At 49.7% G+C, this 25,006-nt stretch overlaps 1 protein-coding gene across 1 annotated transcript in view; it reads right to left on the minus strand.

The window, feature by feature from the left end:
* Positions 1–515: 515 nt before the first annotated feature.
* LMCD1 (LIM and cysteine rich domains 1) overlaps positions 516–25,006 on the minus strand; it is a 32,592-nt gene continuing 8,101 nt past the window's right edge. The window contains exons 2-6 of the mRNA XM_075095591.1: positions 15,149–15,237; positions 12,936–13,191; positions 7,453–7,788; positions 1,611–1,826; positions 516–1,145 (exon numbers count right to left, since the gene is read on the minus strand). Coding sequence (XP_074951692.1) covers positions 987–1,145; positions 1,611–1,826; positions 7,453–7,788; positions 12,936–13,191; positions 15,149–15,237 — 1,056 coding nt within the window. The 3' untranslated portion in view covers positions 516–986. The remainder of the gene's footprint in view (positions 1,146–1,610; positions 1,827–7,452; positions 7,789–12,935; positions 13,192–15,148; positions 15,238–25,006) is intronic.

Raw genomic sequence — 25,006 nt, forward strand, 5'->3', positions numbered from 1 at the left:
TCCCTCGTTCTTGGAGGGCGTCACTGATGTATTACAGGGTAAAACTGGCATGGCAGTATTTCAGGCACAACCCACCCCTCCAAGACAGCTTAGGCTGGAAAGCTGTTTTCCATAAAATTCCTGGTCAAACCCAGCCAAAATAAAGGCCCATACTTTAAATGCTTAACGACCTCCAGCATCCCAGTGGGAACACAATGCTGCTCTGTGGAAACGTGCTCGCCTGGAATAACAGGCAGTCGGAGGCAGGCAAGAGGCCGGGGAGCCTGGTCGGGTGGGACCTGCCAGGAATGCTTTTGCATTCCAGTTTCAGGGCTAAAGCTCACAGGGGTTGAGCCAGTCGGCTGCCCCAGGGCAGAGCTGCACCCTTCCCATCTCGCCAGGGTTAAATCAATGGCCCTGTGTGCCAACTCCTTATTTTTACATTATTGTACACTCAGGAGGAGAAAGCTACAGCTACATCTTACTGCAATTTTATATCATTTGCTTTCAGAAAGAAATCACCCGGGTTAATCAAATTCTTCAAACCCATTGCTTTAGTACAGTTGTCAGCAGCCTGTTAGTGTAAACTTCCAGTATGGATTTCAAAAAATAAGAACAACCCTTGTTTTTGACCATGACTGTAGGTTTAGTATGCCAGAAGTTACTTTTGAGATGTGCTATTTCCAAAAGACTATTGCAAGATCTTAGTCGTAAGAAGCTTGGAGAGACTTTACAAAGACCAGCACAACACAGAACCTCCTTTTCAGTCCCTCCTAGGCAGATACGCTGTGTACCTCCCACCCGCAGGCACACGAATTTCCTTTGCTTCCGCTCCCCAAGGAAATATTCTCCTGCAAGCTGTACTGGATGCGAGGGGACACTTAATTGCTTGCAAGTAAATGGCCAGGCTCTAATTTTTAACCTTCCCCTTCTCATGTACTTGTCAAATGACCCCAGTCCTGGTGGGACCCTGGGGAGCCCCGCTTTGCCCCTGGGCTGCTCCCCACTCAGAGGCGTTTGCTTTTGCTGCAGGTCATGCACAGGAGGCTGGCGTTGTCCAGAGCAAAGGGTTTGCCGGTCAGCAGCGTCTCGCACTCCAGGCAGGCAAAGTGCTTCTTGTGCCAGGCCATCCCTTCTGCTTGCTGGTAGTCCTCCGAGAAGATGATCTACGGGACAGACAGACAATTGCTTACTTCCACCATCTCGCCAGGCTGGAGCGCAGCAGGAGCAGGGAGAACCAGCCCCGTGCCTCGCGCCAAGCCCGCTAGCAGTGGAGGCTTCAGGAAAGGGTAGGAGGCACAGAACTGCCCCTGAGCATTAAGCCAAAGTCATGGGCTGCAGTCAAGCACTATAAAGACATTAGGTTTTAAATGCAACTAGAGGTGGACTGTTGCTCTGAGATAGACACGGCACAGTAGCTGGGACTGTCATTAACATCACGCTGCTTCGCCCCATTTTCTTTAGGCACCTCCAGTTCCCCAGAGCAGCTGCAGCCCTGGGGACCAGCACCTGGAGGATGCCGCTCCCAGAGGGCACCCCAGGAGGCGTGGGTAGGCGAGCACGTCAAGACGCACGCCGGAGAAGCCGTGAATTAGCCCATGGCAGGCGGAGGGAAGGCGGCTGGTCCCTACCTCGTCGCAGCCGGCGCAGCGCGGCCGGAGGCTCTCGCAGTAGTGGCGCCCGCACCAGGCGGCCCCGCTCTTCCAGAAGTAGATGAGGTCGACGAGGGGCTCGGAGCACCGGCAGCACACGAAGCACGCTGGGTGCCACTGCCGGGAGTAGCCCGCCCTGTCGGCGTACACCACCGGGCAGTCCCCCGGCACTGCCTGCTTGCAGGTCTCGCAGCACTGCAACAGAGAGGCAGAGGGGTGAGCGCGGGGCTGGGTGCGCGTCGGCAGGCAGCAAAGCAGCGATGTTCCGAGCATGGGGTAGATATGTACTTCTCATACTGATTCACCGCATCTTTTCAACGCACTGTTATTAACCACACAGCTGGTAAGAAGCACGGTTAGCAAAACAGAACCACACAGTCTCCGTGCACGTCCTCAACGCTTCTAGTCTGAAGGACCAACTGTGTTCCTGCTCAACATCCCACAGCACCAAGCAGAGCAGGGGAAATAAAACATTTAATTCCAGGACTGCTAAGCTGCATGGCTTAGGTTGTTTTTGTTTGAGATCTTGTCCTGCAGAGGGAAACTTGAGAATAGCCAAGCCAGATTTTACAGTTGTATCAGCTTGGAAGGCCCAGCAAACCCACCAGTCTGAAATGAGGCTATAGGAACAGTGCAGTGAGATGGAAGAGCAAGGAAACTCTGAACTGAAGAGAAAGCAATGGCTACAGCTTGAGAAGAGTGCTGGGAAAATCATCTCAAGTGTGTAATAGCACTCAGACACCAGAGAGCGCTTCACAGGGCACCCACAGCCGACAAGCAGCATCTCCAAGCCTATCGCCCCACACCCTGTGCAAATATTTGGACCAGTGCTACGTATGGACAGACTGCCAAGGTGGAATATAATTGTAAGTCATTATAAATATATTTTCCAGCCTTCACCTGTTTACTTTCTTCCAGCCAGTGTCTGGCCTTTGGGACCACCCTCCCTGCCATGATAAAAACCAACCTTCACTAAATCCAAAGGTTCTCCAAGAAAGGGTTAAGACATCCTATACTGCAGAAGAGCCGCATGTCAAAGGTGTTACTTTGCATAGAGATTGGGAACTTTGGTCTTTTCTCACTTTTTATTATGTACGTCTATGCATAAGACAGATGCCACTCTATGGATTTCAGCACAGTGCTTTCAATTTATAACAGTCCAAAGAGACAGAATTAGACTTGGCTAATCTGAAGATTAATTAGCACCTATACATATTACACACAAGGCCAACTGGATTTACTCTTTCGCAGTGCAGGCAGAGTGATCCTGCGATGAGTTAAGAGCAAGCTATAAAGCTCTCCCCTCTGAAGCTGACAGCTGAGGGGCTGTTATTTAAGTTCCCATTTAAGCCTGGATAGCCTAGGTCAGGCTAATAGCTGCTGAGTCTGTGCTTTGTCACTCCCTAAAAGAAATGCTCTTAAGTAGCAGCTGGAGTCTCTTCCAGCAGAGCCCTTGGCTGCGAGGCCAGATGACTACCAGCAATCTCCACAGCAGGCTGGCTGGGGCTTTTACAAAACCAAGACGCAGTGTGAAGCGACTTGCGTGTCACACGTGTTGCAGTTTAAGCTGCTGTGTCCGACCGGAGCGTTTGCACAGCGGTGTGTCCCTCCAGCACGCTCCGAGCAGCACAGGGCCGGGAATTTCCCACCCCGTGCCCAACTTCATTTACAAACGCTCTGACTTAAGTTGACACGTTTCTGCTGGGTGGGTAGGAAACACAAAAATACATTTCTCAGCAGAAGGTAAATGAAGAGTTCCTGAGCTGCTGGAGGGCCCCAGGGATGGGGCAGGGGAAGGGGAGCTGCTGCAGGGCAGCTGCGGTCCGCGTCCCGAGGAACACCACCCTGATGCCACCACAGCCTGGGGAACCCTGCAAGCCCTGTAAAGCAGGGGCAGGAACAGCCTCTCTGGGGGCACAGAGGGAGCAGGGTTTCTCTGAGCTCTGCAAGTGTCAAACTACAGACAGGTTTCCTCACCACACCCAGCCCCTTTTGCTAGTTCATGGCAGGAGTGCTAAAAGGACTATTCCTTATATTTAAGTTCTCTGAAACTGATTTCTCCCTTTACAACGGAAGGCTAGAGGTCTACCTACATCCATCAAGTGGCTTTTCTGTGTTTTGTTACTATTATTTCTAGCACACCACGCATTTTGCTGTTGCCTCCTCCTTCATTCAGCCTGGACTTTTAGTATCAGCCCCACAGTCCTTGGAGCGGTTCCACCAAGCTGACGGGCATCTCCTATTTTACCAGCAAATCCTGTATGACGAGCGAAGGCAGCGCAAGAGGAGGCACAAGATGTTTCCTGGCCTGGCTTTCCTGTGAGTCTGAAAGGGGATACATCTGCTTACACTGCTCCTTCCACTGCAAAGGGCTTCAGACACATTTCTAAGTACTCCAAAGACCCATGCCAATGAGGGAGTGAACTCCAGCAGAAGTGAAGTGCAGAAGCCGTGCTATTTCTGGTCTCTGTGAACAATTACACAAGTAGGTGAAGCTGCTGCACTCAGTGCGGAGTGGCAGGCACAGCCCTGCTCCTGGCACTGATGAATTCTGCACCCATCACACGGGACTGAGGCTGCAATTTTCCCCATGCCCCGATGCCTCCCCAAGGCACCAGAGAGCCTGTCCCTGCAGCTGCCCTGCACTGTCACCCCCAGAGGAACCACCAGACCCATCCATCCCAGCCCTGCTTATCTTGCAAGATCTAACAGCGAGAACAAACACGAGCAGTTTCCAACTCTGAGCTCAAATTTCTTGCCAATAAGAACTGTTAAAAAAACCAACTTATTTTGCTGTTTCTTTCTACAGCAATTATTCACAGGGCTTTTCCTAAGCATCATATAACTTCCATCCCCCTGCCACTTACACACTAAATAAAAAGTGGCTCTTCCAACTTAAGATGGTATTGCAGCTTGGTACTCATTTTACATGTCTGTCGTGTAGGGACAGGATTGAAGACTATTAGCAGAGTTACCAGAGGTGTTGGCCAAAAAAGCATCCCTTTCTCCTAAGCTTTTTCCAAACTTGCTCTCTCCGCTGGCTGCTATTTCGCAATGACAGCTCCCATGGAAGGAGCTCCCCAGGCACCACGAGGCTTCCCCTGAGCACACACTGCATTGCTGGCCTCAAGCTTTGAGACAATGGCTAATTTTGATCAATTGCTTCAGGATTTGATTTGATTCCAACACAGTGACTTATGACACCAGGAGACCTTCCAGTTCTGGGAGCGTTAAAGATGATTTTGTGCTTGGTGGAGAACATTCAACTTGTAGGACAGACTTATTACAGTGATGGGGCTCCTCTCTGCAGCCGAGATGAGTTCAAAGTGCTGTTTGAGCTCAGATACCTCTCATGGTGATTTACATCGGCCCCGTATGTTTTCCTTTACACACCAGTTTCAACAGCCAGCCCAAGCGTGCAACACATGGTTTAACAACCTTAGCACAGGGACCACATGAACACCTGAGGAAATCCTTACAGCTTGTTTCTTGGTGCAGCATTGGTGCTTTCTGGGTTCACTCTCTTCTACAGCAAGAGTGGTGGGTTTTGTTTTGGTTTTTTCACACCTCATCTTCGTAAATCTATAGTTCAGACTCACACCTTGATCTGAAATAGGGTGAAGTCAAGCTGCTGGTGCTGATTAAGAGGATTGGTATTTAATAGGTTCAAATCCGTGCCCTACTTCTGATGGACTCAGTGAAGAAATATTGCACAAACCGCTTGAGAATCAGGATCTCCAAAATAAGCTATTCAGAACCTCCAAAATAAGCTGTTCGGCACTGTATTTTCCCATTATGCCCCTGAACCAAAGGCACACGTATGTTCTCAAAAAGCCACCCTCATTGCTGCAGCCCTGCAGGTCTCCAGGGCTGGGGACAAACACGCTCACGGGCAGCACGCCTGGAGCAGCCCTGGGCAGGCTGGTGGCACTGGTGGGCGTCACCTGTGGCATCCCAGACAGCAGCAGTGGAGGGAGGCTTGGGGGCCCTTCCTCAGGCTGGGGACCAGGCAGCGTGTTTAGGAGACGCCTAGGAGATGATCACGCAAGTGGAGAGGTACCTACACCTTTGTAGTGTGCTGACCTACATCCAACCCTGAACACACTGACAGCATTAAAACCTCCAGGAGAACATCATCGGTTTGGGGCACTTCATTTCTCAGTCCCTTTCCATCCATTCTCAGTCTTCATAGAGCTCATTTTGCTCACACCTACTTTCATTCAGCCTCACGCGTATTGCAAAGTAAAGTACTACATCTCTTTTTTTAAGGCAGAACTTTTCTTCCAATGCAGTTTTGTGAAAGCCAGTGGACCTCCTGGAAGTTTAGCACGTGTCAGATCTTGGGAAGCAGTCCCTATCAGGTCAGCCACATTAATTCCTGCACAGAAGATCAAATTAAAATGAGCAGTGTTTTGTTAGAGTGGGAAACAGGAGGTCTCTTCAGTACGGCAAGAAACCACGGTACTTCAAGAGTCTGCTGCGAGCTGAGCTGCATAGCGCGTCGGTCAAATGGATCTCCTGCAACTGCTTTTGAAGCTGTTCCATTTTTCAGCTAGTGCCTTTAGAAAAATTATGCTTTAAACTACAGAGACTAACATCACAGTTATGTATTTATTTGGAAGGACAAACTTGCAGGCTAAATAAACCCTCATTGCTAAGATGACTTTTATTAATATGTTTAATGGAAACATGCCTTTTTTGGCTATTTTTTTTTAAGCTTAAAATTCTTCCAATTCAGTATTTTGCTGAAATAGTGAAAAACTTTTACTGTATCACTGGACTCAAAGTCAGACACACATTAACAGAAAGGGCCATAGCAGAGGGGAGACATTACCCAATATGGAATGAAAATGAAAACTGCTCTTAACATGTTACAATCTCAGTGCAGCAATGGCTAGAAAAACCTTGCCTTAAAATACTCAGCCACCATTTTTTCCCCAGCTTTAAATCCTCTGCTGCAAGTTACCCTCAACAAGGGCTGTATAACATTTTCACTCACCATATTTTATGATAAGCATTTGTTCAGCAACCACAATGGCCACTCCAGATGCCACAGAGGGAATATAAATCTAAAAGGGTGTTAGGGAACCTCAGTCATTTCCCTGTGGAGATGTATTTTTATGCCCAGAGACATGCGTGGTCTGTTCAAAGTGCCCCGGGGTGGTTACAGCCCTGGGAGTACTACCTCCATGCTCACAGCTTTGCATTTGTTAGACCGAGCCACCACCTACTGCCACTTGCAGTCTTTCCTCCTGCATTGGTCTGGAAGCCAGGCTGCAAATACTAACTCTCAGTGAAATAATTTCTGCTCTTGAGTACCTGATTGACTCACAATCATGCGGGGACACATCATACCCAATCTTTCAGAGCTGCCAAGAATCCAAAGTTGAAATCACCGGCTCCTACAGCTAACAGAAAATTCAGTTACCTTGGAGGTTGAGCACAGCGTTTGTTGCAGAGGGAGGGAGATGGCGAACAGGAGGTAACCCGCCCCTCCTCATCCCTGTTGGATGGCTACTTGTGCTCAGCAGGGCTGGCAGGAGCACATGAGGGGTCCCACTGGGGTCCTTCAGTGCCGCACCAAAGCACGTCGCGATGCGACCGAGCATCGCAGCACTGCTCCGGCAGTTTGAAAGAGCACTGCGGCAGGCTTGGAGAAGCCCTCAGGAGCAGCATTGCTAACAAGGGACAGATAACCGGTGCAACCTTTTTTTCCCCCTCTAGTTGAGGCTGATTCTGTTCCCTGAAAGCTCTTTGAACTCAGAGCAGAGCCGGGACACCCCTGCCAGCCCGTCCTGCCGCCACGGAGCACAGCACTTACATAGTGCCCTCCTGCAGGCGCGCTCTCCAAGGCCCCGTTGGTGGACTCCGGGGGTTTGCTGGCAGCGATGCTCTTGTCCTGCGGCTTCCCCTCCTCCTTCCCGCTGCCGCCTTGGCCCGGCAGTGCCACCTCCCCAACGCCCAGCGCCTCAGCTTTGTACTTCTTCACAAAGTCTTCCATCAGCTTCAGCTCGCCCTCTGCGAGGCCACGGCACTGGGACGGGTCCTGGTCGTAGAGCGGGAGTTGTCTCATAAGCTGCCGCCGGCGATAGTACGCCCCATCTGTCCCCGCCACCGGCTGCATCTCCTTCGGGATCAGCTCCATGTACTGCATGGCCTGGGATGGAGAGACACTGACAGTTACTCGGAGCTGCCTTCAGCCCAGAAGCACGAGCTTTCTTTGTGCAGGTGCTTTGCAAGCAGACACTCTGCTCGCATTACAGAGTGGTGGCAGAAAACATACCCCTCCCCCTTTGAGCCGTTCTGACCTACACTTCAGAAATAAAAGGCTGAACTTAGATGCAAGGAGCAGCTAGGCTATTACTAATCATTTCACTCTCAGAAAACAGGTTGGGGTTTTTTTGAGGACTGCTTTTTTTTTTAAAAAAAAAAGCCGACAAACCCAGACTCCCCACGAGAGCAAAGCAGCAAATACTTGCTCCGACTAGTTCGCACCCAGATCCAAGCACACCCTCCCTCGCTGGCACATGCATGACACTATTCCAGGTAATTTGACATCAAGGCTGCTGAAAAGCCCAGAAACCCATAAACATCAAAACTGGAGACCAGCCAGCTTCGTGCCAGGACGGGGAGAGCACTGACAGCCACCAACTCTACCCAACTATTGATTTTGCAGAAAAGAGGAGGTGTTTGGTCACTGATGCCCTGCAACATGGAAAGTAAGTGCCAAGAAACTACCCAAAATAAGGTCTCCTACTCAGCTAGCCACTATCTTAAAAGCAGAATAAACCGTGATCTTGCAAGAGGTCTGTCCCACGCTGCCTTAGCGTTTGCAGGCCAGTGGGGTCTGTACAGTTAACTTCTGGCCCGGTGCTAAGGGGAAGGGAGTTTCCCACTCAAGGCATTTTTCCTATTGTAGTGTGAAGAGCTCAGGGGCAGCCAGTTGGCTCGCTGCCATTCTGTTTTAAAGACAAGCATCCAGCTGCATTAGATTTGTTTCTTACTCGGTCAGCATTTGAAAACTGAATTTTAAAAGGAAGTAGAGAAATGATTAACTGTTTACTGTGTATAGTCTGGCTCCGTATGGCCTTTTAAATACAGAAACATTTGCACAACACTGAACAACTCATCACATCTGTGAAAACGTCAAAGTCTGCTTCCGCCTCAGCTACTTTCAGCCAGATCGCAGCATTGCAGGGCAAGATTCCTGCCCAAAGACTTGCAACAGCAAGAGATAGATGATTTAATGGAGGCAGGGCTTCTTCCCCATTTCTTGCAGCACATGTTAACATCGCTGCACATTATTATATTAGACATCAACGCTCAGCATATGATGCCTCTGTGCAACGGCAGGATTGATATCCAGAAGTTTCCAGGGGGAGGGATGTTGCCCTGAGGGGAAGGCACTGCTTGGGAATAGCTGCTTAGAGAGCTGCAGGATGCTGCAGAAGTGATCTGCTGCACAGATGGCTTTCACAGAAGTGAGAAATCCTAATAGAAACTATGGAAGCAAGAGACAAGAACTCCCTGACAGCTCCTCCCGGGCCTCACACAGGCACTGCCCCACAAAATACGGCAACTGCCAGTGGTATCTGACAACCGGAGAGAGCAGCAACCAAAGCCTCAACACTGTACAACCATGAACATTAAGACAGAGTATGCTGTGTGGTCTGCACCGGCGTGGTTCAGCCGCAGCAAGAGCGCTAGGTAGGATCTTAATGGAAGAAATTCTCAATCCACTACAAATGTGCCAAGACTAACGGATGCTTATACGAGAGCTACGAGAACAGCACCGTGCCAGCACGTGCATCGGAAGCATCTCGTTCCACTCCAGCACCAGACTCTCCATTGCCCATAGAAAATGTCTGTGCTGAAAGGGGAAAAAAAAGCAAAAGCCTCAAGCCTTTCTTAAAAGTACAGCTGGACCGCTCAGTGGCAGGTTTCGGTATCTGCCCAGGCATACGGTGGGATTTCACTCCCTGATCAAGGGAATGCTTGAAGTTATAACTGCAAATGTCAAACTCTGTCCAGAGAATAGATCAGGGGAAAAAATTCAACCTGACACCAAAAGCTGACATCAAGGATAATAAAAAGTTGTTTCTTCTTCTGCTACCGTGTATTATTATGGTCAAATGCTTTAGCACAGATGATTTTGAGGACAGCATTTTAGGTTTTTGCTGTTAACTACTGGATTTTGGAGGTACTTTATGATCTGTTCCTTTCACTTTCTCCAAGGACCCTGAATATCTACTTTCTAACTTCTCCAGACACAGCTTAATGAAAACACACTCTGAACTGTCTCCTGTTACTGGACCATCCACTTCAGGACAACAATATTAAAAACAATCCCAAGTTTCCAGCCTGCCTTCAGAAGGAAATCACTGGAGCGAGTCAGTTATGCACTAAAAGCTTTTCAGCCCAGATCCCTTCCAAACTCTCCCGAGAATGGCCAACAGCCAGCATTTCTCCTAGAAGTGTGTCAAGTTGATCTTCAAGCCAAGATTTATCAAGGTTGACTTCAAAGCTCCTGCACGTTGTTTACTTCAACCAAGATATCTTCCAGTGTGTTCAGGCACTATAAAGAGCTCAAAGGCTTCCACGAAGCACATGCCAGCACTGCGGGGACAGAGTTTGCTGCTGCAGGTGGAGGAGCCGCCGGGCCCCCCCGTGCCCCCGCTGCACGGGACCACCCCAAACACACACTCGCAAGGGGGTACGGCCGGGGTCCAGGCCCCCAGAAGAAGAAAGCAGCCCAGCAGCCAGAGTTCTGCATCCTTCACAGCAAGGAGCCAGCCCAGCCCCAAGGTGCTACAGCCAGCTTGCAGGGCAGCGAAACCCAGGTTTCGGATAAATCCAGGGCTGGGCAGCGTGCTTAATGAATCTGGCCGGGTGGGAAGAGTGCCAGCATTGTTCTCCCTGGCTCCCAGATCCCCCCCGGGAACCGTGGAAGGCAAACAGTGGTTAAACAAACATTCCTGCTGGGCCAGCTCCTACCAAGAAGGAAGAGGAGGCTGCGAGCAGCAGCGCTACAGCTGAAAAGCTGGCGGTTGGATGCATGGGGGTCTCGGCCCCTCGTTAAAGCCTAGTGGTCTGCTCCAGTTAGCACCAGCAGCCTCAGCTGCATTCCCAGTATAGACTGCACGCCACCCCCAGTCAGCCTTTCCAGGGGGCTGATAGCAACTGAGTTTTAAGAAATAATCAGGCTTCCTCTCAGGTCTGCAGATGCAAGTTCACATTTGTTTCCCCAATTCTTAAAAAAAATCTGGTTGCAATTTTCAGCAGCTTTAAACTATTTGTTTAATTTGAAGAGCAAAAGCTGTCCACTAATGACAGTGTAATATGTAATGTTTTCAGTACCACAACACAGTTAAAAGCCAGTTAAATGCTTTCCCTCAAGAAGTGCACTGCTGGCTAACACTTGCACAGGCTGAAAACCACTTCCATTTGTTCCCACACAGCAATATTGCTCGCCCGGATGGAAACTGGGCACAGGAGGGGAGGAGGGGCTGGGGGCTTGTTTTCGGATCCAGCCCTCAGCATGGGACCACGCTCCCAACCTCCCCTTCTTACCCTGAGTTCTTTTTACAAAACCCAAACAAGTATTTCTATTTGGACCAGACTATGTTTACCTTAAAGGAAAAAAAAAACAGCTCCAGTGCTAAATCTGGGAGGGGTTCCTCTGGCAGCAGCGCTGGGCAGAGTTTGTGCCCACGCAGGCAGGGCGCTCCCAGCCCCACAGCTCAGCTTTGCTGTCCTCCAGGCTAGCACACCTCGGCACCATGAGCTTTCCTGCTCCTGTTCCTTGGGGAGGGGGCTCCGCAAGCCTGCTGGGGACGGGCTGCTGCTGCCTGTCGTGTGGTGGGAGGGTCCCCGGGCACAGGGGCTCTGAGCCCGCTGCTCCGCTCGGTCGCCCTGGGCTGCTGCTGGGGGACGTTTTCCAGCCGGAGGTGGGGAGCACCGAGGCACAGTGACACGGCTGCCCACCCAGCATCTCACTGCCCACCACAAGCAGAGTTTAACCCCCCCTTTCCCCCTCCTCTGCTTGCTCAGCATATCCAAGACAAAGTCCAAACCAAAAGCATTACAAAGAAGCTAAGCCACGAAGCAAGCGCTGTCAGCACACTCTTTTGGCTCCGTTTCGGTGTTCCTACGGACACTTGTCCCGGGCTGAGGTAATGTGGCATTCAACAGCAAACAAGGCTGCGTTCTGGGGAGGTTTAGGGCCGTTCTGTGATTTACAGAGGCACAAGTGAGCACTAGCTGCTCTCCTCGTTAATAAACCTGAGACGCCAGGCCTATTTTAAGTCCAGGATTTTAATGACTACCTCAGCAAGCAAAGAAAATAATTACTATATTAAAGATGACAGTTATTTTGCCATTATCATTAAAGCCCATTTCCGTAACAGAATAATTTAGAAATTCAGCACTGGATTTAGATGCAGCATTACTTCTTTCCACATTGATTTCTCTGCTTTTAAGACAGACCAAAACATAATTTCCTGAAATGTGTGCTGAAAAGCCCCTTCAGCTTAGTGGAAGCATCCCAGCTAGCTACCTCCACCTGCACTGGCTGGTTTTGGGACCGGCTCACACCCAGATTTGCAAGTGATCAGACTCAAGAAGCAAGGAAGGACCTCCCTCTCTAACAGGGAGGTCAAAGCCCAAGGCAACTCCTCCTGCCCAAATAAACCCCCCAAATAGCTTGTCTCCACTGCTTCTCCCAGAAGCCTGGTCCACACTCAGTTGCTTTAGAAGCAGGGAGACGGGGCTCTGGTGTTAACTCACTGTCCTTGCATGTGTCCCACAGCTCGCACAGCTTTCTGCCTCCTTGGTGCCCTCCCGGGGCTATTTCAGGAGAGGATCACATCCCAGCCCAGACACCCCAAGAAGGCCTGGAGGAATCACTCCCACACCCAGCCTTGGGTTTTGGGGCGTGCAAACGCCTGCGTGGGCTGCACAGGCGCTGGACGACTGGCGGGACAGCAGAGGTGGGATCTCTCCTCGGCAGTGTTTTTATTGGACATGAGCTTTACCAAAGTAGCAAGCCTTCTAGTTGTAAAACCCATGAAGTCTTCTCCTAGAAATGTAAGCAAACTTATAAAACCCAAAGGCAATCCGTTCCCCTCTCCTACCTACTCTGGTTATTCACACCATTTTCCAAAATACAAAGCATTACGTACATTTTTGCTGTGCAAGGCAAACCATATGTTTTACTATTCTTCCCAATAACTTTATTCCAGAGCCGAGTTCTGTTCTCCATTAAGCGACACAACTACCAGCCAAACGCGCCGTGGATGGTCTTACCAGCTTCTGGGTGAGCCCTGGGGGAGCCCACTCGTACATGATGGTGTCGAAGGTGGGGTCTTTCCGAGAGACGATGGGGTTGGTGATGATCATGCGGTTCCTTTTGTAAATGCGAACGCCGTCACCTCCTTTCACCCGGGCAGTGAGCGTGGCGTACTTGGAGTCCGACAGCAGGCGCCCAATTTTCCGATCGTCCTCCAGGTCCGAGCTCAGGCTGTGATCCTCCTGGCTGCATTTGCACGACTTGCAGATTTTCCTGCGGGTGACAAGCAAGATCATCCTTTCGATGGGAGGCACGCGATGGTGTGATGGCTGAGCCACGGCACACCAGCCTCCTTCAAAGGTTAAACACAGACGGGAGTTCTGGCATAAGAGAAAAGGCTCCTGTGGCCGGAGCCATGCGCAGGAATTCAGCACAATTCATCCCAGAGTTGTTGGCAGCAGCACGGAGCGGAAAGCTACAAACCCTTAAGAGCTGTCCCCGAGCAAAGTCAGCTGCAGCAGCACTGATGGGCTCCTGCCTCCCACCTGCTGCGGGGAGCTGCTTGAAAACCCTCTCAAGCACCACCAAGTCTCCCACCCTCACTAGTCTCCAACAGCTGAGCAGTAGCCTTACCTCTTACAGAGCTTTACATACCATTAAAAAATGACTGCTAAAAGAAGAATTGATACTTAAGTATCTATCATTTCAACTATAATAGCTATAAAGTCATAAAGGTAAGTCTATAAGGCCACCATCTACTGGCCGGCTTGTCCACTAAATGCTAATTGCAGAAAGACAAACTAACACTGATGCAACCCCAAGTATTTCAGCAGGATCCTGGAACAAGTAGGACCCAAACCATCCTTTAATTGAGTCAGGAAAAAAAAGTAGTAGTGATTCAACCAAATGAGTGTTTTAAAATTTGGATTTCCATGCAGCTGAGGTACTGAAACTGGGAACCGAAGGCTGCAGGACAGTTACATGCCACCACCATGAAGCCTGCTGAAGCACTTCAGCAGCACAGACAGCACAGCTGCAGACAGCTCCTGCATGCCACCATGGCAGAGCCCAGCTGCGCAGCCCACAGCAAGCAGGAGCTCTCCAGGCTCACAGAAAAGTCTAGTGTTTTGCAAGACAACCTCAGAGGGCATTAATTCTTTCTTAATTAATGACATCTGGATAGCTCCCTTCCATTTCAAAGCCCCCTTTGTTTCTCCCATTTCAAGCAGACAGGACAGGGCAGGGCTGCTGCCCAGCCCTGCGCCAAACAGGCAGTACCGGTCAGCTCCCACCAGCTACTGATGTTGGTGGCTGCTTACTTAATCAGTGTTTTTAAGAGGGAAAAATGCAAAGAAAGCATCAAACATCATGCATTTCAGCCATCAGGGTGCTCAGGACAGCCACCATGGTGTTGCTGAGCCGGACGCAGCACCAAGCCCTTGCCAACGGGGCTTTGATTCACCCCACCAGCTCTGTGCCCACGCTCGCCCTCAAGGACGAGGGTGACAGCCAGGCACTCGGCACAACTCCTTCCGGCGATGCGGGATCATCCCTTCGGTCAGCGCTCCCCTGCCTCCAAAGCAAGCAAGGACATGTTTGTTTTCACTAACTCGTTTCCACACAATCTGGCAGGCTGGGAAGGCAGCAGGCAGAGGATACGTGCTCCAGCACACATGCTGGGCAGGGCATCAGGTGGCTCGTGCCGAGCCCAGCGTGCAGCAGCTTTGGCACTGTGACCCTGTCCCAACATCCCACTGAACAGCACCAACCATGGAGGGCTGTGCCAGAGACAGCCCCATGGCAGGCGAGACCCTCCTGCAGGCTGGGCCATCTCTCACCCCAGCTTTCTCCTCTTCCCAAGCCACAGCTCGCTGCCAAGACCTGCACTCAACCTAGAGAGAGAGTCTCAACTCCCAGAGAGCAGATAATGTTAGCAAAAGCAGGAACAACCCCCCTCACCACTGCATGAGAGCCTCAGCTTTGTTTAAGCACTTGTAGATGAGATTTTAACTCAAAAATAAAAGAACAGGACCAGTGAGGGAAGGGGGATGGAAAGCAGGGAGCACGAGCCTCTTAACTCAGCACTACCCTATGCAGACAGCATGTCTGCTCTGCACCTCGCAGCACCACTCAAGCAGTTTGTCATTGCACTCCAAGCCACCGAAGTCTGAATGTCAACAGGACCAAAGGGGCAGTGTTGGGGCAGGGCCCGTCAAGGCCAAGATGTTACCTCCAGGAATGTGGCTCGAAGCCCGCACACGTCCCTCTGCAGCGTAAACAAGGCACACCTCTTCCCGACTGCGGCTGGCTCACCGACATCTGGAAAAGAACAGGACACCAGAGTTGGAAAGGCTTTTTCCTCAAAGATCACCCGAGACTAGAGCACTAATACTGTTTTATCCTTCAGACATTGATCTCTGCAGCCATGCCTTATGTCCCATGAAGCCTCAAACCTCTCAAATGCCATTTGACCACTCTCCACGCAAGCCTACCGTAAGTTTATGCAGGAATGCTTGGGATGAAGGTTTTTACCTTAAAGTGAGCAAGATGGCATGTCGCAGTGGTGTGGAGGAGAAGGCACATCGCAGTGAACATGCTCACACTGGGCAGCCACCGTAATCTCATGCCTCACAGAGGCTTTCGGTCTCATTGAAAGTTTATTTTGATTCAGTTTATTATTTCATATGAATCTGTGCGAGTCAGAAGTTTCATGCAGTGTGACATGGTGCATTGCCATGAGCTTATGCTAAACTTGCTTTACTGCAGCTCGGACCTCCCTGGTCCTTCTATGGGGGCTCTAGGGTATTTTGGGAAGGTGGCATGTTTCCACACCTCTGGTGCTGGGTTTTATGGGTAGTTTCCACAGCAAACAGGAAATACAGCAGGAAAAGGCTCCAGGGAGGAAGGTCAGCGGCAGGGAAAGGGCTGTGGTTGTGCTGTGCTTTCTGCTGCTCACTAGAAACAGAATAAAGTCACTTATATACATGGGTGCTCCCTGCTGCAGAGACAGTCCTAATAACATCCCAATGGGAGAGAGAAAAGTGCAAAAACACCACAACAGGAGCTAATAACATTGAAAACAAACCTATTTTAGTGTCTGCACTATGGATGTATCAAGCCTGGCTTTTTGAGTGTGAAGAATGCAGGAAGGTATGGTGGGACACAAACAATGTTCTGCAGGAAGCGTCAGGGAGACGTGACACCACGGGTCACAGTTTCTCTCAGCCTCATTGTTTTTACAGAAGCTTGCAGCCTCCTGTCTGAAAGACATCTGTCCCCTGTAAAAGTGGACTTAAGGAAAGCAAGGACAGTCCCACCCCCGGGACACACACACCTGGCAGAAGCAATGGCAGCATTATGGGAGCTTCGCCCCATCTCAGAGCTGACCCTGTGCAGTCAGAGAATAAACTACAGGCTGGTCACCCACCTCTGCAAAAACCCAATACTTTCAGTCCTCAAGAAGCATTATAAAGTGTAGCCTCTTGCAAGTTTCTGACCACTTTGGACCTCACAGCCAGCATTTTCTACTAAGGCTTAACACATACAGGTCTCATACCACCATGGCCTTTTTGGCACTTGCTCCCATTTATCGAGTTTTTGTAGAATATCTTTAATCCATCTTGAAATACAAACTAGTTCTAGGCACTGACTATTCATTTGTGCATACACATTTAGAGCCCGTCAGAAGAACAGTTGAGGCCGCAGAGGTTTCTAAGGCTGGAGAAGGGTGTTGCCTGCCTATGCGATCTTAATCTAGTCCATGTGTTTCTGTGTTATGACAGTCTTTCATTACAAGACTATACACTATTTAAGTCAATATTGTTACACCTCTTCCTGCCCCAGCTCGTTTTCCTCGCCCAGCTCCTCTCCCCACCCGCTACACGGTGCTCCCCAGCTCCACACAGGGATGGGCAGGGGCCATCCTTGCCAACACCTATTTTCAAATGGAGGGATCAATAGCAGCAAAAGAACAGAGAGTTGTTTTTAAAGAGTGGGTTGGGGAGAATGTACTCAGCTCCTTCACCCTGCAGGGCTGTGGGTGGATCAAACCCCCAAATCCCCCTTTGAGGGGGCTCTGCAGGGACTCTGCAGAGGTGGCCAGGCACCACAGGCTGTGGCTTAGCTGGTGACCAGCCCTAAACTGTGCCCAGCAGCACTCGGCTCTGCAGCTCCGCAAAGCTGGCAATTAGGCTGGCAGCCGCTCCTCCCTCCTGCTCCCTCCCGGATCCACCCTTCCAGCACCAGCCTGAGGCTCCTCAAAGCTCCCGCACGGGCCTGGGGCGCCCAGGGGTCCCCGCCAACGTTCAAACGCTTATTCTGCAGCTTTCAAGAGGAAAGGGTTATTTGATGGCACTCGGTTAGGCAAAACATTTAATTTACTTGGAAAAGCTAGCGCTGCTAATAAGGACAAAGCTTTTATGAATGGATGGTTCTAGAAGCACTGGTTTGCCAATTTTAAGGTAGACTATGAGCCTTTACACGCTTCTTTGTGTGGAACTATTAAGTGCCCATATAAGGCTGCTGATCCTTGAGACACAGCCCAAAGGGTACGAAATGGCCCATTTCAGCTCGCTTTGCCCAGGGGACTGCCATTTCATTTCTGCCTCAGCTTTCACCTCTAGTTTTCACCTCATTTTTCACCTGCAGTCTTTCCAGATACTCTGAAGCCAGTGAAAACACTCTCCCACCCCGGGAATTCATAATACATCTTAAAACATGGTTTTAACATGCACACACACACACACCCCCAACAACCAGAAAAATAGGACACTTTTGATTCTTCAGCTCTGTGCCAGCTCTCCAGAACAGATAAAGACCTTTAAGTTTCCAGCATAGATCACTTACAATCTTGCCAGTTTTTTATTGACTCTGATCTTAATGAGTCAGAAAGATGCTGAGCATAGGCAAGGGACTATGAGTGGTTGTTTATTTAAATACAAACCTCTGGATTAAATAAATTGGAGAAGTTTAATTACAAACAAAGGGGAAAAAATTGTCAGTAGCAAGAACCTGTATGTGAACCCCACGAGACAACCTGATGCTTCAGAGCCCAAGTGTCAGAGCAGGAACTCTGTCATTTGCATTTGGCCACCAGCCTGCGACCTCCACACCGATACATAAACCCAGCGTTGCACGTTATTACTTCAGCATTAACAGGACCCTTCCTTGGTAATTTATTCAACCTGGTAATTTGTTCTACTAGTCCAAATATGACTTTCACTTAATGTCCCAGGTCCAAGTTTAATTGGGGTTACCTGCTCTTTATTCCTTATGAACCCCGTGGGAGTGGCCCGCTGCATCAGTGCTCTGCAGAGCACCCCCGTAGCCGCTCTCCAGCGTGGGCTGCCACTGCCCATCACCCCAGTTAGCTGGAGGATGTGTCCCGGTGCTGGATCTGGTTTAGACGCCCACCCGACTCCAAACGCTGCACACAACAGCTTGGCCGTGACTGTCCATTGCCGAGGGCAGGGCATCCTGAAGCCCAACAGCTGTCAGTGCTGGGACCAAACGGGTGGTGCCCCACGCCACCGTGGACAGAACAGTCAGCTCACAGGCGGGTGGGATGGACAAGCCCCCCAAGTGCTTCTGACTCAAGGGGCACCCTGGGGCACAGGCAAAGCAGGCTACACCTTTCCACCTGCAGACCCGGCGCTGCACCTCTGCCAGCACCCCAGGAATTGCTTTTGAACTTCTACTGTTGTCTCACCACAGGTACATGTTTACTCGGCCCAAACAAATACAGTAAAACAGATCACATTTCATACAGCGAAGTCCCAGCTCTTAAACTGCCATTACTGTTTCACTTGGACAAACCCACTGGCATCAGCGGGCGATCCTTGCTTTTGGGTTATACAAAAGCTGATCATCCATTTCCTTAAGACAAAAGGAAACAAGTCCTAGCCCAGATCTGTGGCCACATACAGCTTCAGCCATGCGCAGAACACCTAGTCATGGGCCCTCCCATCTGTGCAGGACCAGACCACATGTCTTTGCAACCAGGAGCTCCAGATCTCCTTGGAGACTATTTTGCAGGTGTCAGTGGCATGACTCACAGCTCCTCGCCATGCAAGCCAGCTGTGAGTCTGAAGCTATAGGAAAACATATGGGGGAAACAATGCAAAAATTGAGAGGCTCCTCACAGCAACACATGACTCCCAAGATGGCTCAGGTTTCCTGGCCCTTGGAGGTGTAGATCCTCAGGAGGGGAAGGTGCTGGGTGGGCAGCTCATCCCCACCACCTGCAGGGCAGCGCAGGTGGCCCCAGGAAGCCTCAGGGACATCCCTGCGGCACCAGCAGACCTCACCAGGGCAGCAGGAGCAGCCTGGATGAACGGACCTGAGCCCCTTCCGCCTGGGGATGGGGCACTCACCCACCAACTGCTGCATCGCCTTCCCCTGCGAGCTCAGACCCCTCGGGCAGCATCTCCTCGTGATGAATGGAAGCACAGCCACATCCCTCTATTCAGAGGGCAGCGTTATTCCTCGCTCCCTCACAAGTGGAGGGAGGTTTGAGCCACTCATTTCCATCTCTGTGCAGGGGCCAAGCATAACAGGCGCTGCTGCCTGTTTTTTGGGCTGCCTGGTCAGCAGGACTTCCTGCCCAGATATGGAGCTTCTCCTCGCAGCTCCACTCTGTCTCCTCAAATATGCATAAAAGGAGATTTCTTTAAAAAAAGAGACACATAAGACACTGCAAAAAAAACCCCAACACCCAAACCCAGTAAGATAATGTGAAACAAATGCTCCCCAACCATCTTAGACTCCACCTATACTCAAGGCCATTTGGGAACAGCAGTGTTAAATGAGGAGATACTGAAGTTTAAGATAAAGAGTTTGAAGACACTCGTAATGCTTTTAAAAAAAGCCTGTGTCAAACTGCTTGGAAGAAAAGCAAATTCTGCTCACCATGACTAGATATACAACGCATTTTAAGATTTCTGTTTTGGCTTTTTTGTCTTATAGCATTCTTGCTATTAAAAGAGAGAAAGCAAGTCAGTGCAAAGGAAATTCTTAGGTAGTGAAATGATAGGAAATTGAGGCCATTCTACCCACAAAAACATCTCTGAACAATCTCAGGAATACGCCAGTAATACCATGGTTCACTACTTTACTGGCCAGAGGCAGGGCCATTCTAAACACTGGTAAGTTTGCTCAATGGTTGGAAAATAGAAAGCCTATAATGACAAATGACAAGGTAAAACAAACATGGCTCCACCTTGGTTTAGAGTTTAAGGACTCCTTTGGAGAGGAACACTGAACCTCCAAGGCAGGTCTGGTGAGATGGACCCCTGATTAGAAGTTATGAGCAGTCAGAGTCCCACTCCAGCAGCCTGCTCCATTCACAGCTCAGCTGAGATTCAGAAGGTTCTTCTGGTACATCATCACCCTCTGACCAGCCCAGCACACCATGGCCAATGACCCTTTGCCAAAGGGTCTACTGAAGCTAGTTTGACAATTGAGCTTGCTGCGAGGGGACTGTCCTCAATGGCACATGGAGCAAACGCTGCTTTCACATCCACACAACTTATAAATCCTTCCAAGAAGTGGAACCTTCTTTCCACACTCCTCACAACCAGTTCAGCACCACAGATTTAGTATGTCCAAAGAGGAGACTTCACACTAAACTTGAAGTGTTTCCCAGTGAATGCTCCTCTAGGAAAAACCATGCCACGCCGACTAATGCTACAGGCAAATGGGCCAAGCTTCTAGAGCACAAGTGGGCTGAACTCAGACCTGCCAGTGCTCAGTCACACCAGCTATCATAAGCACAGGCCCTCAAAAATGTCTCTTCCCTTTTAGAGTTGTGGCTACACAAGTACTTTCCATCTTATGTTTAATTGGATATATATGGACATAGAATCCCATTAGCTGTCATGGTTTTGTGGTCTCCGCACATCCAGACTCAAGATGTAGCAACAACCAGCTCTCTGCCAAAAGCATCAGTAGCAGGTTGGCCACTGGGATCCTCCTGCAGACAGTGATGAGGAGGCTGATGTATTGCACTGTAAGGAAAAAAGTGCCTTGGGATGTGTTTAGCATCTCTGCTTGGCACAGCCACAGAAGTGCGGGGTGGCTCCACACCCTGCTCCTGGGACACTCATTCCATGAGACCCAACTGTTCTACGAAATACTGAGTAGAAGACATTTAATGTTGATATAAAAATTTCAGAGCTTACAAAAAGGCCAGTCAGGGAAAGCTAGGATCCTAACACCCTCTGCTAAGAGCTGCTTTTGCAGAGAGGCTGGCTTATCTCGGGTCCTTGCAGAATCAGGAAGTCCCACTGAACATCTGTAACACACATTAACCCACCGAGTGACACAAGAACCCATAGCAACTATCTGCTTTCCTTTAGGAACCTTAATGAGTTTGATACATGAAAGGAATCAAGCACAGCAACAGCAGAGCAATCCCTAATGCAGCCAAGCACGTGCCTGAGGGGCTGCTTCACTGCCTGCAGCCTGGTCCCCCCCGGCCAGAGGCACCTGCCTTTGCTGAAGAATTTGCTACCGCACAAGGGATATGTGGTCGTGAGTCTGGCACTTGTTTTTCAGTGATGCTTTTTGTCCTTTTCTTTTGCTACTAGACCGCTCAGACCAGGCTGCTTCCTTCACCATCTGCCTTTGCCTATGCACAAGGCACAAAGTCAAGGCAGACTTGATAAATTAGTTTTGACCTCCAGAAGAAGCATGCTACAGGTCACAGGACCACAGCACAGATAAGGGACTTGGTTAAGTGACAAACAAGGTAGAAACAGGAAAGTGGAGCCAGCTCCAGCTGCTAAATTGGTCACTGTAACAAAAGGATAGTAGCTAAGTAAGGAGATCCTTATCTGAGCAGGGATGCTTAGACCATACTCCCTTGGAAGACCTTTAGTCCTTTTTTCCTGCATATCCACAGGGACCTTGGTCTAATCACATCTGTAACAGTCCTGCAGATGGGAAACAAACACCCTGAAAGGCCAAGGTGTCTCCTAGCAGGACAGTCTCACCACTAGCAGCACATATGCCACGTACCACAAGAAAATGCAGGTCAGCTTCAGCCAGAAGAGATCTCCTCTTTGGTCAGCAGCAGCGCTGCTGGGGGGTGGACCTGTAGTAGGGTCACAAGCCCACCTGGCAGATTAATCTGGAGTTGCATCCTCAGAGGAACTCAGGCCTGAAATAAGGTTCCAAGTTTTGGCAAGTTTGGCCAATGTGGTTATTAATCAAAGACTGCTGAAGACCTGTAAAGCTTCTAAGAATATACGCCCTCCTGCAAGAGTTAGTGTCGCACAGCAACGGGATGCAAGGCAGGACTTGCCTCGTTTGCTTTGACTCGCTGTGCTAGATGCCAGCGGAAAGCACAGGTACTATCAGCAGTTTCACAAGGGGGCCGAAGGGTAACCCCAGGGGAGCGTTATTCCTCCCCAGCACTGCTGCATGACTCACCCACTGCTCTCCAGCCCCTGAGAGGCTCTCGGGACCGGCTCCCGCAGCCACTGCTCCAGAAGGGTCTGGTGAAGCAGGGCCCTCCTTCTGCAAAGAGGTTTCTGGATCCTGAAAACTCTTATTGCACAACACCTTATTTGGAGACTAAAAACGGCAATTGAGACACGTAACTACCTCAAGTATGTTTTCTCCTCCTTTTTAGGAAGGGAAGAGGAAAAGCTGGTTTCCAAAAAGTTACTACAAGTTCACAACAGCCCTTTGGAGCAGAGGTCCTCATTTCACCTCTCCTCACAGTCAGACCGCTCCCCAGCGCCCACAGCAAGTTCAATATAAGCCCCTCTGTGCAGCCTCTGGAAGACCCTCATGCAATCTTGGCACTTGATACCATACCCTGATAAATCACAGCCTGGGCAGAAGAGAGCTTAAGAGAAGCTGAGGGACCACAGGAGCACTTTGGGTGGGGTTCCTCCAGCTGCAACAAATTTTGGAGATTAACAGCTCTAACATTGAGAAAGGCCCTTGAACAAGGAAAAAGGGAAAAGTCATATGATATACACATGGGTGGGACCAGTTTGCTCAGCACAATTGTTGAGGAGTTTAGGGATAGGGATGGATAGCAATTAATTTGTTGTCATTATTTGACTATAATAGAGCTACACTTGCATAATAATAGGGAGCTAACTCAAGCTTCCCTAAGGATTTCAAATAACTGGAGGGTGTAAGTGTTTACAACTAACAGAAGAGGTATCTATATCACAGTGCAGGGAATGCTGCAAGCTCTGGAAAAGTACACCACCATAAGTTAAAGCTAAGAAGTATTTACATGGGCTGCGGGAGAAAAATCAGCCAAGCCCGACAGCAAAATATTAACACATCCAAGAGGCTGTGTTTTAGTTAAAAGCAGGAATAAAGCCAGACTCAGTACGTACAAAAAGCCTGTTTGGTTACATTTCCCTTCCTATTGTGGATCCAGAAGGACAGATTTACCATTATTGTTTTATTTTACACAACCGTGTCGCACCCGACTGTCGCTTCTCAGCATACATGCAGTAGCCTCCCCTCCAGGAAGGGTGGGCTGCCTAGCATCCTCTTTGACCAAAGCTAGGGACTTCAGAACTCTTTCCTTTCAGAAGCACCAGCAGCATGGAAAACATAAGCTACTGGTCAGAAAAAGCTTCTTCTGGCATGCCCAGGGACACGGTGGCATGAGCCTCCCTGGCACGGAGAGCTGGCAAGCCCACCCGCTGCCAGATGACCTGGGGCTGGTCAACCCAAGCAGCCCCCAGCCCCATGGAGACCCTGGGCTCAAGTGGGGCACTGGCCTGGCTGCATCCAGAGCTTCCTTCAGAGCACTTCACTTGGGCAGCAAGGCCAAGCGCTTGGGTCAGTGACCTCTGCAAATCCATAGGGCACCAGCTGCAGGGACAGAGCCACCACAGAGACCAAGCCTGGGGTGTTAGTGTTGTTATGAGATTGCCTTAAATTTAAGGCAAGGCAGGACACAGCTGTGGAGTGAAACAGATCCTCTGCTGCTCCCCTCAACTTTTGAGTAACTAGAACTACTCCATTTCTGAGCCCATACTGTTCTGTACACTACTGGGAATCCTTAAGGTATTCCCTTAAAAAATGTTTCAGGGAACATTATTTAAATAGCTATATATAGTAAAGGTAGTGTCCAGGTAATATGCCCTCTGAACTAACAAGAAACCCATGTCAGGTAGTCTCACACCTATTTTAATTTCCTAATTCAAGCTGAAAAGCAGATGCACTAGAAGAAATAAGATTCTCAGTTACTCAGTCAAACTGCCAAGATTGTTTTTCCCTTCAGTGGTTCCTATGCTGGCAGAACGTTCACATCAGTCTAACAAATCTGAACTCAGAGGTGACTGCTTCAACGAGGCCCTTTGATTTTCACCATTTGACTCAATTTTGTATATACAGTTAAGGGCAAGGGCAGTTATTGCTAGCACTCCTGAGGGTATCACTACCTGCATTTCAGCACAGCAATGCTGAAGGCTGAGCTATCCACTAAAGCTCTGCCTTCACCAGGTGCAATGGAAGTGCATCTCAAAAAATACAACCATGTTTTTGATGTAGCCTAAAAGGATGGTCTAGAATTTCAGGTAAACACCAAGCACTGAAAACTTGGCCTAAATGTCCCAGTAGGAAAAGCTGTATGTGTCTGAAAAACACAGCTATGTTTGTATATTTGAAGTAGTAATTACTTTTAACCCAAAGATACCGAGTTAAGGTCCTTTTACCATGGAGAAGAGCCCCAGTCAACCCTCTTCTGGGTGGCAGAAACCTCTTTTCAAGAGCTTGGCCTCAAGCACCTTAATTCAACAGTTTGGATGGGCAATCTGTCTCACTCAGCATTTTCCCTGGTAGTTTTCCCATCTTGGAAAACCTCTTCATATCTGGCTTGAGGAAGGGGAATCACCTGCTTCTCATTAAACCTGCCTCAAACTTTTTGGGGAAAATTACCCCCAGAAGACATCATTGGAGAGCTGAGAAGTTCCAGAAAGCTCTTTTGTGGAGTTGTTCCTCAGGTTCCAGTGCTGAGCACGGCCCGGGGCAAGAGGAACAGCCACTCATCCGACACCAAGTGCTGGCAGAGCCCAGAGGTGCCGATGACCTGACCTCAGCTTGCTGCAGGTAC

This window comes from Phalacrocorax aristotelis, chromosome 6, assembly GCF_949628215.1.
Source record: "Phalacrocorax aristotelis chromosome 6, bGulAri2.1, whole genome shotgun sequence".
Taxonomy (NCBI): Eukaryota; Metazoa; Chordata; class Aves; order Suliformes; family Phalacrocoracidae; genus Phalacrocorax; species Phalacrocorax aristotelis.